Source organism: Neurospora crassa, linkage group II, assembly GCF_000182925.2.
Source record: "Neurospora crassa OR74A linkage group II, whole genome shotgun sequence".
In the NCBI taxonomy this organism is placed as follows: Eukaryota; Fungi; Ascomycota; class Sordariomycetes; order Sordariales; family Sordariaceae; genus Neurospora; species Neurospora crassa.
Genome location: NC_026502.1, coordinates 777,632 through 791,274, shown reverse-complemented (window position 1 = coordinate 791,274; position 13,643 = coordinate 777,632). Strand labels below are relative to the sequence as shown.

Genomic DNA, 13,643 nt, shown 5'->3' with positions numbered 1-13,643 from the left:
TAGGACGCTCCTGCCTTCCGAAAGTTTTCGGGGCTCGAGTTTAGTGCGATTAGCTGCGCTGTCTAGATTACTACCTATGTAAGCGGAAGGGAATGAGGAAAGAAGACTTTTGACTTTGCAGGAGCGAATGAAGTGATTGATGGGTGCAAGGAAGAAACTCGAGGTCTGTAGAGACACTTACCCACACCGCGCCCGGCAGGATTTAGCGGAATGGATTTATTCTTCTGCAATATTCTGCGACTTAGGGGCTCTGCGGCAGATGAGTCGTGGGGGCCTGGTTACTCACTCCGTTGGCAACTCGGGCTGTTCTGGTCGAGTGTCGTCTTGGGAGTGGCAGACCGCCTCATCCATCCGCCTCGCGAACTCTGCGCAGAATCGCTTGCCGAACGGTGCAGCAGCATATGCAGGAACGGTTATGAAGAAACAGTACCACTCAGCTGAAGACTGATCTTTTTTTTTTTTTTTTTTTTTTTTTTTTTTTTTTTTTTTTCCCATCTCTTCCCATCGTGTTGCTTTCTGCCGCTCCAATGCGAATTTGTTTTTTTTATAAGAACGGTCAGACAAGGTGTTGCCATTCATGACAGCAAAAGTTGGAGATATTGTAACCTCAAATCAGTTTGGTCTTCAACAAGCTGTACATACTTGTTTGTCCACGGCTTGGATAATCTTCCGAGACATTCAATCAGATAGCTAAACATGGGCGTGATTGTTTCGTCGTGATGAGACATATCTCTGCGTTCAATCTGTCAGGAACGAGGTCGTAGTGGTCTCCGACTTCTCGCCCCTTGTCCCAGATGCGTCTTCTGTAAATAGAGGTTGTTGTCTGCACTCAGTGCGCCATGTAGCATGTGTAAGTTGTCACGGTAGTGCACTGTGATTGCTGCGTGGAAGGAGTTGAAGATTGTAACGCCAACCGGTGCGCAATGTGACCTCATGGGTTGTATCGTCTTGCAACCGTTGAGTTTTCTCAGGTTAAGCAATAAGCAAGAAGCAATGTAGTATGCCATTGACCAATCATGCAATGATCCAAGCCAAGACGCCTTTCTTAGTGGGCGTTGGATCTGGGTCGTACTCGTCCTCAACATAGACAAAGCTGAATGTCAGCCATCAGACGAGGGTTCGTGGACGTGCTACAAATGAACGCTTGGTCAATGTGTCGCAAGGAACGAAGAAGGTGACCGTTCCCCCGGCAACATCAATGTGCCAACCTCGAATACAGTATGTAGTGTGTTCATCCCATAGCCCGTACCACGTTAATATGTTGTTGAGTTGAGTTGTAATACTACATGCCGAATTTAGTCGGTGGCCCGGGCCGGTGGTTCCAACGGCGACGCCACATCCCATTACGACGGGACTCGTATGCTAGCTAATCACGTTGCATACCAATAGTTTGTTCATATGAGTATACAGTATGACGGCGCATTCCACATATATTTACAGGCCAGAAACGATTTGAGCTTTCGTATAAGCTTCGTCATATCCATCCTTTGCGTGACAAAATAAGAGATTTTGGGGGGTTCCTGGGATTGGTCTGCGTTTTTCAAAGTGCTGGTCTGGACATGGAGGATACAACTCACATACAGTATCAACACATATATGACGTGTCGGTGCGTGTCCGGCTGTGTGCTTGCTTTGCATCACATTGAAGACTGGCCGAACGAGGAAGCATGATCACGAACAGGCAGAAGACGGTTGCTATCCAAATGGCCAAGGCGTTTCAGTGCAGTTTCAGGCCATCCGTACCTGCTCTCTATCGAACTGAGAGCTACCCTTGTTTATCACAATACCACGACACCATATCAAACAGGCGGGGTTAAACTCAGTTGCGAACTTTCCCCTGCAGCCCCTCAGCTGTTGTTAGTCAAGAAACCGTTGAAGACCTCACCAAACCCCAACAAGTTAGGGCGTGTTCGGCGACTTTTGTGAATGGACTTTTGGAAATGATTTTGGGATGTCGTCCGTATCATGTACATACCTATACACTACACTACTGCCAGATAAACGGAGCTTGGTAACTAAATTACCCATGTCCGATTTCCGGAGCTTTTGAGGCGTGGAAGTGTGTTTTTCCGACGGGCATGGTGGTGAATGCTTCTTGACGCCTTTGCAGTTTGCACCTCTCAACTTCCCAAATTATGTCCGAGTCCGGATTTTCGGAGACGCCGAACTCGGCCCTAAGCTGATCATCAACGCTAAAAGAAGATCCAGAAAAAAGAAGGTGGTTGGAATGATGGTCGCTTTCGAGAACATAACGATATCCACGCTAGAACAATTCCACCGAAGAGGATCCGACACCAAGTTTCGAGCTTAGCCTTATTGAAGGCCACTCGGTGCAGTGGATGATGGACTCGCTTCTAGCCTGGATATCTTCAGATGAACGGGGCGGCTGCGTGAGGACAGCTTGATGCAGTGGTTTCGGCTTCATAACGAAAAACAGCAAGGTGCCGTGGATAGAGGTAGCAAGGTGGATAGCAAGGTGGAGAGAAGAGGTATGCAGGAGCGGCCGTGGGTTGAGGGAGAAGAAGTCATGAGTAATGAGGTGCAGAAAGTGTGTGCAGATTGTGGAACAGCTTCAAGCTCACCTTGATATCTGTAGTGGTAGGATATTCCCGGGCCCAGATGATATTCCCGGAGGGTGGTTCTGGATGCTGAAGCCCGGGCTGCGAGGTAGCTTGACCGGCGTCGCCGTGATGCGTACCCGCACGGGGAGTGAACGAATGCCCACTGGGTGGATGAGCGAAAAAAGCGTTCATCAAGACCCATTTCTCGTCCACTGCCGAGGTTGCCTTTCTTGCAACCTACTACGGATCCTAGGGGGAGAGCGGCCGTAGAGATGATAGTATCTTCAGGTCACGCGGCAGGTTGTTTGGTGGGATATTGAGAAACGAGGATGTCAAAAGAGTTGACAGTGGAATTTGGAATGGGTAAGGGAAGGTGTCCACAGCGATAAGGCGGGATGCGTTGATTTTCGTCCTCCACATCTAGCATCAAGATGGTTGTCTGGTGGTTAGGTTATGTGTAGCGTCCCGGGTAGATTCTATGATGGTGGGGACGTAGAATTGGCTCTGAACTAAGGCACAAAACAGGGGCATTTAACCCCGACTTATACCTAACTTGTAAGCACTTGCTGACTGTGGACCCACCTGCCGCCTCCTCCTGCGTAAAGCCCGAGCACTTGCATTCTTTTTATGGGGAGAAGAAGAGGGCCAGCCAACCCCAGCTACAGTAGAAACCCCTGAAAGTGCAAGCAATTAGGGCTGCCAGAATTCTTTTGCATTTTGTGGGGTATTTGCACTTTAGGGAGGTTGCATTTTACAGCACACTAAAAACTCCTGCAGTTGCAACTGCCCCTGATGCTAGCTCCCCACTTATTGCACCACCGAGTGCCAGATTCATGGAGGCATACATATGTAGTACTGAGACTGCTAACTGTTAGCTGCAAAGACAACGACTCGTTTCTTGCATTAGCATGGGTCAAGTTTTTGTAGAGTAATTACTTGGAACCCCATACTGGGATTCAGAGACCCCCTCATTTACGCAGTGTCTTTCGGTGGTCTTTTGGTGGCCCAGGCACCTACTTACAATGCGGTCTGTGCGCTGGATGCCCCTCCTGCAAACACCTTATCCATTGCAAGAAATATCGGTCACAAAACTGCATTGCAACTGCAAGGGGTTTTGCTGTATTTCTCTTCCACTGCACTGAGTCTTCCTTCCATCGACAACCAATCAACGCAACTTTACCTAGTAGCTAGGGTACTATGGACGTTCTTCACCCAGACTCCCAGAGCAACCATTTTTTTTTTCTTTTCCCGTTTTGGACCCCCTCATGAAGGAGGAAAATACCTAATCAGTGAGCCTACCGCTTTGCTTGACAATAGGAGCGGCAAATGTACACAAGCCGTAATGTGCCCGCTCAAGCCATCCCGACGATACCTCCTTTCCAATGGCCGACAAGTGACGAGAAGTGATCTTCGGTCCCGTCGCACAGTCAGCACCTAAAAGTTTAAATCGACCACCTTAATTAGTTGACCATACCGTGATGGAAAATCAGTGCCCGGTTCCAGTATTTGAGAAGCGGCACTTGGATTTCGTCAATCCGAATTGGGGTGCAGCATTCTTCCTTTGAGACAACAACTCCCAGCGCGCAATCCCAAAGAGGGGCAATTACTGACTGCATCACAATGTAGAGGTATGCTCTAGTGCTACTACCTCTACGTCCCTGCCCGCCTGATCAGGAAGGTCTGCCTCATCGACTCCCACACTTTGCATCATCATCTCTGCATCGCATCGATGCGACTAGCTTCCCGCTGCTCCAAGCACTCTCGAAGCGAGAATCCTCTTCAAGAACCTCGGAAATACCGGCACACCGGCACCGGCTCCACCACACTATGTACCGGTCTACGCACAACCCTACCTAATGCGCACAAACAGACATCAGCATATTATCGTAGGTACTTGCAGATCGAAGAGGAGCAGGGCTGCTCAGGGTTGTGAGCCGGAGACATCTTACTCCGCGAAACCTTGATACATTGGGGACTTGCGGGTACACAGACACTGCAGATCGGGGGGATGTGAAGAAGTTTCAGGTTTGTTTTTCTTTTCTTTTTTCTCTTCCGAGGCAATGTCAGATCGCGAGAGATCACGCCAACGTTCAATGAATGGAGGCATACCGACTCACATGGCTATCCTCGATGCCGGCTAGCAATCCAACTTGAAGTCACACTGGATATAGCTTCAAAGAAGGGTACTTACTCGTTATCACACCGCCTCGAATCCCCAAAACCAATATACAACAAGCGACATGCAAATTTAACCGAGTCTGGTGAATAACCCGACACTATGAGCCGCGTCTGCATCAAGACTGCCAGGCGTTTCTAGCCCAGGCGAGTAAGCTTCATCCGCTGCCCCCGCTTGGTCAGCGGTTCATCACTGCGCTTAGCTGGGTGCGAGATGAAGAGACACGGCGGTTGCCGTCCATCCTTGACCCAAGTCCAAAAACCTCCTGCTCAAATTGGCCGAGGTAATTTGTCTTGCCACCAGATTGGGCAGGTATATCCCATATCCCGAAATTTATCACAAGCAGCCGGCGTGTCTCCCGTCCAGCTCCGACGTACCGACGGACATTTTTCCATCCCTTGCAATTGGTCCATTCGGCTCCGTGGCTCGTTCGGCATCCGGTTCCACGTGCCTTACCGGGCTTCCGTGGAGCCATCCGTGGATCCGTCCGTGCGTGTAAATACGGGGAAGACAGGGTGTTCATTTTGACAGTCATACAATCTAACCCTGGTTTGTTTGTTAGTTTGGCACCAAAAAAAAAGGCCATTTCTACTCTAGAGCCACCAATTGTAGGGAAAGCATTCGATCTTCAGACAGACGGGTACTGAAAGAGGACCACCCCCTGTTATCATCCAGTCTTGGGGGCCCTGAGTCTGTAGCGTTTTCCACCCTGGCTATTGTCCTGTGACGCTTCAAACGGAGGCCAGTTTCTCTCTTTGGAGGCCAATGAGAGCCCCAAACTTCCCATGTTCAACCTATGGCCGAAGACCAAACTAAGAAACAAACCAGTATTGAATTATAGGTGCCCCACCTACTATGGTCCGATATTGTCTTTTGCCGACCCCGTCTTCGTAGATCAGTAGCGTATGTCTAGAGAGATGGAAGCGAGATCAAATGACATGATTGACGCCGAGAAAAAATCGGTAGTGGATAACATCTCACTTAACTAGAGGTATAGTACCTATTCCCACACCACTGCGGTCACTTTCGCAACAGCGTGCCAAGACTGTCGGTATTGAAATCAGCATTGCCGGCCTACCTACGCTACATGATAGGTCCGATCGATGCGATCTTCGTAGCTTTGACATTTGAGCTAAAGTTAACGAAACACGAAGTTTATGGTAGATCATCAACGACGGAGGTTGCGAGACAAGGCTTCATTCTGGCGCAATCCGTCTCTACGTGTAATGTAGTGTCGTGTAGTGTAGTCACGGGGCGCTATAGTGTAGTTCAATGCTTGAAAGTTTGTTAGCGTTAACACTTGCAACCTCTTTTTGGCAGGGGAAAGGATAAGGAGATTCAGCGTTCCTATTGGTTCAAACCACCTTACATCCAAGATCGGCAAGCGAATATGTCTCACATACACACGATGGTAGAACATGACTCGATTTACAGCTTGGCGATAACAGACTAGTAGTAGTGTAGACGCTGTTACGCCAGGACTCTCGCAAAACCCACCTGAAAGCAGTAAAAGAGCACTCGGTAAGTACCGCGCTAACGGAACTTTTAGGAGAGTGAACTGCATCACATGGGAAAAGGGGAGTCCACCCTTTTAATCCCTTTCTGGTGTTATGTCCGCTCCAAAGAGAAACAACAGAAAAAGAAAAGAAAGGCGTACTGTATACTGTCTCTTGCGTGTTTCAATTTTCAAAAAAGGAATTGCCGTTCGTGCCGACACCCTTCGGCAGACTCCCGAGACACTCACAGGCCGAACTCCGGCCGAGGTTCCGAAAAAGACGATATTGAGACTCCGTCACGACGTCAACAGCCGGTACACTGAAACCACCACGCAAGCTCTACACTGCTGCGACACATTCGGCATAGCACTATAACTAAGGTACCCTGTGCGTATATATGCCCGCCGCTCAACATATAGTGTCGCATCGGCCTATTGCAAAAAACAGCGCGAGACGCGAATTGATTAATCGTGCTTGATATATAGATATCACGACAGCAGTTAAGATCTATTCCGGAAGTCGTGAGACTACCGTAGCACTCAAAATACCGTTCAGTTAGGAGACATGGCAAATGCGGAAGGTCGTTCGTGAGAAGGCAGGTATAGTAGATCAAGTGCGGCTTAGCCCATCCACTCCCCGGAGATGATCAAAGCTCTTTGCGGAGTTTCTTTTGGACGAGGATGCGCCGCGATCGTTCAAAAGTATTCATATCGCGAAGGAGATAAGCATTGTGATTTCCGGCGCCGGCGACTCGCATACGATACGATATGCCAGATTGTGCGACGTGGAGACGGACATCAAAGGTCAGGAATACAAGCGGGCCGCTGACGGAGCGGGAAGACTACCGCAACGGGATGGCTGACAGTGCGGGATTGGTCGGTTGGCTGGGTTTTTTTTTCTTCTTTTTTTTTTTTTTTTTCTTTGTCTTTCGGCTCCGCCCAGTCGAGGCACGGTTCAACAACTGATGCCATTGCCCCCCAAAAAACGGGTCGCCAAATTTACACAGTCTCTTATACTAACGTCAGGGATGTATCCCATGGCGATAGATGTTCAGGTTGCATCTGAACGAAGCGAGAAACGAACAGAGGAGGTGGCAGTGAACGGCTTAAAGCAAGAGGTGATGTCGCCGTTGGCGTGGAAGGAACATTTGGTTACAGTAAAACCCTATCGCCCTTGCGATATTAGCAGGCCCCTTGGTTTTAAGATCAGGCCCCCTTGCACACCGGTCGGTCTCATAGGCTCGACTCCCTTCTACAATTGGCTTGGCCGTGCAGTCTGATTCCCGATTAGGAAAGGGTGAGTGTGGAGCGGAAAGGTGGGACCCCTCCATTCCAGGTCGCGGGCTTCGCTTCGAAGGGACCTCTTGCACTTTCTGTGTGGGTAGGTGGCTCCAGGCCTGGCCCAGTCGCAGGGCAGGCCCCTCGGGGTTCTCGGGGCACTCCTTCTGTCTGTCATTCCGTGTCTCTTACCTAGCTTTAGGTACCTTGCCTACCTCTATAGGTACAGGTACCCAACACCTTCATTGTTTTCATCTTTTCAAGCTGCATCGTCAAGTCTCCTTTTGGGATGTCTGGCATCGACATATTGTCATGTCTTGCCCAGTACGTGTACACAGTTGTTTGCTCCGGTTCAAGACTCCCGTCCCAAGGGAAGCAAGCATAGCTGACATCAAGCGCGGAACTGAAGTCCACCTCGTAGCGACGGGATGTTGCCGACTGTTCAAAGTTCCTGACAGTTGGGTGTGTTCCTGACTGCGGACGTTCGGCGGGAGTGCCGTAATGTAGTGTACTATGTACCTTCCTGTGGATGCGATGTCAATCCGCCATCCACCCACTTTCCGTCCTTGCAGCAATTCAGCTGTCAGACAGGAGGTTCCACTACTGTCAGCTTCTCACAGCCAGTGAAATGGGTCAATTGCATGCGGAGGGGTCCACTTGGCCTTGTACTCCCGGTCCCCTCGTCAACTTCCTCGTCAGTCTCCTCAATCGGAGCTATCGTCTAGCGCAATCCTCCGCGTTTCAATCAACATCCTTTCCTCCAAGCTTCACCAACCTCGAGCGACGGACCCAGCTTCTATTGCATCACATGGTATCCATCCAGCTGATATGCTTCGCATAGTCGAGCCATGGGTCCCCTCCCCTGAGGGCACAGCCGGCCGACCAGGTTAGGGTTGGTACTTGTACACAACGAAAGCACTTCCCACTTACAGTAAGTAGACAGCCGAGGAAAAAGCAAAGCGCGCGGCGGCACTGTGGCTGCAAGCCAGAGATATTCCCCAGGGCATGACATCGCATCGCATCGCATCGATGGAGGCTATACCTTTGGCCAGGCCCTTCCTAGGTACCCAGGGCAACCCGACTCTTGAGGATCGCTTCTCCCCGGAGATTGCAAAGTGGACACATCCAGATATCAACATGCCGCCACGCCAGCATTATCCAAGAAGTTCACCTAACCCTAGTGCACCATCAAGTCATTGCTTCATCCCTGGCTCTCGCTTCTTTGTCTCGGTGGTTCGTCGGTTGCCTTTAGCTTCCGCCCAAGATTACCAAAGCAAGGGGCCTGGGTGCTAGTAGGTTAGGTTTGCCAGTATGGCTCCAGACTCTTATGCCAGATTCGTACTTTGCCTAGCACCACACCACTTACAGTTCGCATAGGATCCTTACCTACATACTATTGCAGTACCTCCTATATCCGCAGCTCGTGGGCTTCTGCCACACCCACTGCAACTCACTCACCCCTACCGATACCCCTGGCGGACCTTGTTCGGTAGTCGGCCCATGCACTACCCCCCTTGCCTTGGGCCGTTGCGGGAGACTGCCCAAATGGTGCACAGTCGTGAGGAAAAAATGGTTATACCAAAAAGGGGACAGGGCGAGACAATGGACATCTGTATCCCGGTGCCAGACCAGACCCTCCTCGCCCAGGGTTGCTTGTTGCTGCAACATTGTCTCCGTACCCGTTACAGGCACCGCAGCCTTTTTGACTCCCCCCCTTTGATCCAGCAACGCTTCACATAAAGGGTCTCGTGGTGCCTTTTACCCAACGAGGTGCCAGCTCGATCCGACTAGAGTGACCACCAACTTGTGCATATAGGCCCATAACTGCAAGCCAACGCACCAACATTCGCTCACTACTTACGAACCTTTATGCGCCTGCCTTACAGACAGTTTATCCACCACGTATATGCCAGACGCGCCAACCCGCATGACGGCTGCGCTGCTTACATCAACAGAAACCACTGAAAGATCGGATATCAGACATCTGCGTTAATCGAGTAACGTGTGACTTAGACGAGTTTGGCGACAAGGGGTTGACAACCATCTTGAACAACGTTGGAATTGTTCTGTCAAATCATTTGCTATTACCGAACTTGGGAAGCAGCTAGTGCACACACACCACTTCACGATTACCAAACGACAACCTCAAACGAGATCGAAAGCGAAGAGAAAACGCATACTTCAGCACACGACTACGAACTCGGACACTTGCTCGTTGCTTTACAAAGAAGGAACGGAATCTCCTGATACTCCTCTCATTCGGTAGCAGGAATTACATTTTGGGGTGAGTTGGAACGTTCAGAAGCTTGAAGATTTACACCATTGGCATGCTAGTGTGCGCCTTGACTTCCGTGTTTAGTATCAGGCCATGATGGATCATAGGTCCGGCTGAGTTGATCGTTTGTAGTTTGTCCACTAACCAAGTACTTTATCTTAGCTCTTGTGGGTCACCACCTGTGAACGTATCTCCACGGAAACCTTTTTGGACGACTTCGTGTCCAGGGCACGGCCTTGTCAACGAGCATTTTGGTGAGTGACCGCGATTCAGTTACGTTTTCTCAGTGGCTCTCCTTTCCACCATTTCCCCTCTGTTTCAAAAAGACACCGTTTGACCAAACTCAACGGTGTCCTTCTGATCTACTGCATCATGCAGCCTTGGGGCCATGTCGTCATTCTGATCTCGGGCGGAGGATCTTAGTCGACACGGACCCCCAGGCTGGCATCGGCATGTCGGACGTGCTGTGGCCGACTGGATGATCTCTCTCAAGTGTTGTACTCTTTTGATGCGTATCTATTTTGATATCTTCAGGACCTTCGTCTCATCGTTGGAGTGTCTACGTATGGCACGCGGTGTTGTAGTAGAAGGCTCGGTATTCTCTTCCCCACGTCAAAGCTCCAGGAGGCAGTTTGCCTTCCATCCACTACGTTTATCATCACGCGTGGAGCTCGTCCGGAAACCGAATGACTCGACCTTCATCTTCTGCAGTTCCGTCTTTCTAATCCGTTGTTTATGTTTCTAGGTTGTTGGTTCAATTTGAATTGCGGTACCTATACGTCGTGATTTCAGGTCGTATATTTCATTCGCTCAAGAGAAACACGAGAAGAACTTGCCGAAGAAGCGGACAATAACGACACTGGCGTCGGATTCATCTTCACGCCCAGCAAGTTAAATATTCCGGCACACACGGCCTTTTGCTCAGATCACATTCCTTCTCTTCACACCGAGCCAGGCCTCAGACGGTTTTGGCCACTCGCCATAACCACGCACTTGTGGCTCGCCCACCGGAGCAGAGCGCCGCCGCACACGCAACATAGCAGACAGCTCCAGGCTATCCGGACTTTCGGTGTCCAGCTCCCTATCATTCATAACTTTACTCTCTTTCCCACCCAGGTATATCCCTTCACACTTTCTCCCCCGCTCTTTACCTCCTACAGCCAGATACTCTTCCGGTCCATAGCGGGAGGCGAATCCATCCACGAGGACAACCACCTTATAAGAACAAGTTCCAAGGTGCACGACCATCGTCCGCCCGCAAAACTTTGTGCTTTGATCTTTCCGTCCAGGAGCACCAACGACCAAAGGAGCAACGACCCGAAGCGCAAAGGCAGTTTGACGTTTGTTGTATGGAACTCTTTCAAATCATGGCTGAAGACCCAGAGAGGCCTCGTCCATTTTTGTGTGACTGGCAGGGTTGCGGCAAGGTTAGTTACTGAGTACCCCCTTCTGAAGCTTCTTTGCACAGGCCGTCCATCCCTTCGTTTGCTTGTTCGTCCGTTGGTCGCTCGAGACCATGGCTCGGGATAGCTTCTTGGATATCATTCTATATCGGCGCCTCTGGTGCCGCATTGCAGCAACGCCAGTCGTTATTGGAAAAGGCTTCATCGTGAATTTTCGCTGACTTGGTCTCTCTCGTGCACCCAGCGTTTCAACAGAAAGTCGGATCTTCAGAGACACCACCGCATTCACACAAACGAACGGCCATACGGATGCAACTGGCAAGATTGTGGAAAGCGCTTCATCCAGCGCAGTGCCCTCACCGTACACCTTCGAACGCACACAGGCGAAAAGCCTCACCAATGCGAAGTTCCTGAATGCAGAAAGCCATTCGCCGACGTAAGCTAGATTCACTGATCGCTCGAGATGAGAGACTCAAGCGCTGACTTTGTATGTTCAATAGTCCTCGAGTTTGGCCAGACATCGTCGTATCCATAGGGGAGAAAAGCCATACCGTTGCCAAGATGTCGGCTGTAACAAAGCGTAAGTGTTTCTCGCGATTCCAAAACACACTTCCTTGACGATCCTCCATTCCTTTCCCCATGTCGCTCCCCCCATCTGCGGCACTAACCGCCATTTTAACAGTTTCTGCAGAAAAACGACCAGAGACAAGCACCATACCAACTCCCATCGGGGTGGTATCAATCGCTCCATGACGCCCAGGCAGCAACTACACCCTAGCTTCGGCTCTGGGTTCGATCAGTTCCACATGTCGGCACCGCCCGAGCTTACAGCCAGCACCGATAGTAGCCCGGCTGATAGCACTGCTTACTCGCCTGCTGCTTTGGAAGGTGATTGGTCCAACCAGAATTTCAACAACTATACGCACCTGCCAAACTTGCAGGAAGCGTCGATCGCCCTTCAGAACCAGATCAGGTCGCAGCAGATACCACAGCTCATGTCCTATATGCCATCAAGGGTGGTGCCTTCCTACTCTGCGCCTCCCCCAAATATGATAACCCCACAGATGCCGCAGCAGGGCAGCTTCAGCAGCTACTCACCTTCGCCTGTAGAGTCCGCTCAACAACAGCCATGGGCGACAGGTTTCCAAAACAGCCAGCGCCAGTATCCGCGTGTGCTGACCTCCAACGATACCGCTCCCAGGATGTTCTCACCCTATCCGGCGCCACCCAACATGCTGGCCGGCCAGAATGACTTTAACAGTCAATATCCGCCGCCTCAACAGCAGCAATCATGGGGCATGCCTCAGAACCAGGGCCAGCAGGATCAGCGTCAGTACTCACTGCCTTCTCCGTCGCAGCCCTTGACGCCGGTACCAGTCTCTGCCGGTACTGGAACCATGCAGCCACTGCAGCCCATGCCGGGCCATATCTATGGTACGAGACTTGTCGGTGATGATCTCAATGACCACTTTTTCAAGGTCGAAACGACTGCCGACGATAACAATCCGGGAATGACGCTGCCAGATGCGAGGTTTGCTGGCTTGTAAAAAAAGAACAAAAAAAAGGAAGAAAAAACGCGGTCAGTTCATCAATTGGTGAACTCGGCTTGCGGTTGCCTTTTTCTCTTTCCCTGGACTCCCGGAGTTTGTTCGTACGGTTTTTTTTTTCCACTGCTCTTCCTTCCCTTCGTTGTCTTTTTAATCATTCGGGCATGGGATTTGGTGGGTTTTTTTGCATATGAGATACCTGAAAGTTTCAAAACACGCACGCACGCACATACACACACACACACACACACACACTTGTTTGCATAATGGAAGCCCTGGGAAGGAGTGTTGCTTTTGGTTGTGCTTGGCTTGGTGGATGGTTGGTCCTTATCCTTCGCTTCTTTGTAATTTTCCTTGTCTGTTATAATTAGTGGTTCACGTTGGCTTGAGATTGATATTGTATGTATATCAAGGGCATGGCATGACATGACAAGACCATGATGGGCTATGGAAATGTAAGATGGAAGGATCAATTGGATGGAAGCAACGGGGGCGGGAAAGGGAAAGGGATAGTTGGTAGAGATAATGCGACTCGGATACAATACCCCAGGAATATTGAGCTGTGACTACTAGGGCAAAACTGGGTGAAGAAAAGTGATTCGGAATAGGAAGGGGTATGAAGCAACAGTGAAGCAACAGAAAACGCGCATATGTAATAAGAACGTCTTGAGAAAACAGAAGACATGTACGGGTAAAAGATCGTGAGGTGTTTTGATTGACCGAGACGAATATATTTGCTGGATGGACCGATAGCTTGGGCTTGGTTTGAGTGTGAGCTAGGCAGGAAACATCTTGAAACTAAGGGGATCTTTTGCACTTGCTTAATGGTTTAGGGAATGTACTATAATATATTTCGAAGTGTAACAATTTCCTCGAAGTCTTCATGCCTTTTCGCAGAAAGTATACTT

General features: G+C 50.1%; 3 protein-coding genes across 4 annotated transcripts; 1 reads left to right on the top strand and 2 right to left on the bottom strand.

Moving 5' to 3' along the window:
• Positions 1–2,013: 2,013 nt before the first annotated feature.
• NCU03418 lies at positions 2,014–2,753 on the bottom strand (the record flags this gene model as incomplete). 2 transcript variants are annotated; one of them, XM_011395241.1, is made up of 2 exons in its annotated part: positions 2,014–2,174; positions 2,583–2,753. In XM_011395241.1, the coding sequence occupies 2 exons, from the start codon at positions 2,751–2,753 to the stop codon at positions 2,121–2,123; spliced, it is 225 nt and encodes a 74-aa protein (XP_011393543.1). In that variant the 3' UTR covers positions 2,014–2,120. The 2 variants fall into 2 exon arrangements, with proteins under 2 accessions (XP_011393543.1, XP_011393542.1); XM_011395240.1 differs by lacking the exon at positions 2,014–2,174 and adding an exon at positions 2,188–2,386.
• Positions 2,754–8,711: 5,958 nt separating this feature from the next.
• NCU03420 (hypothetical protein) lies at positions 8,712–9,178 on the bottom strand (the record flags this gene model as incomplete). Its single annotated transcript, XM_950704.3, has 3 exons — positions 8,712–8,799; positions 8,877–8,896; positions 8,969–9,178. 3 exons carry the CDS (start codon positions 9,176–9,178, stop codon positions 8,712–8,714), a joined length of 318 nt encoding a protein of 105 aa, XP_955797.3.
• Positions 9,179–9,293: 115 nt separating this feature from the next.
• Positions 9,294–13,271, top strand: NCU03421 (C2H2 finger domain-containing protein). Its single transcript, XM_950705.3, has 6 exons — positions 9,294–9,794; positions 9,948–10,039; positions 10,531–11,212; positions 11,433–11,624; positions 11,689–11,768; positions 11,871–13,271. Exons 3-6 carry the CDS (start codon positions 11,135–11,137, stop codon positions 12,733–12,735), a joined length of 1,215 nt encoding a protein of 404 aa, XP_955798.3. The 5' UTR covers positions 9,294–9,794; positions 9,948–10,039; positions 10,531–11,134; the 3' UTR covers positions 12,736–13,271.
• The last annotated feature ends 372 nt before the right edge of the window (positions 13,272–13,643 follow it).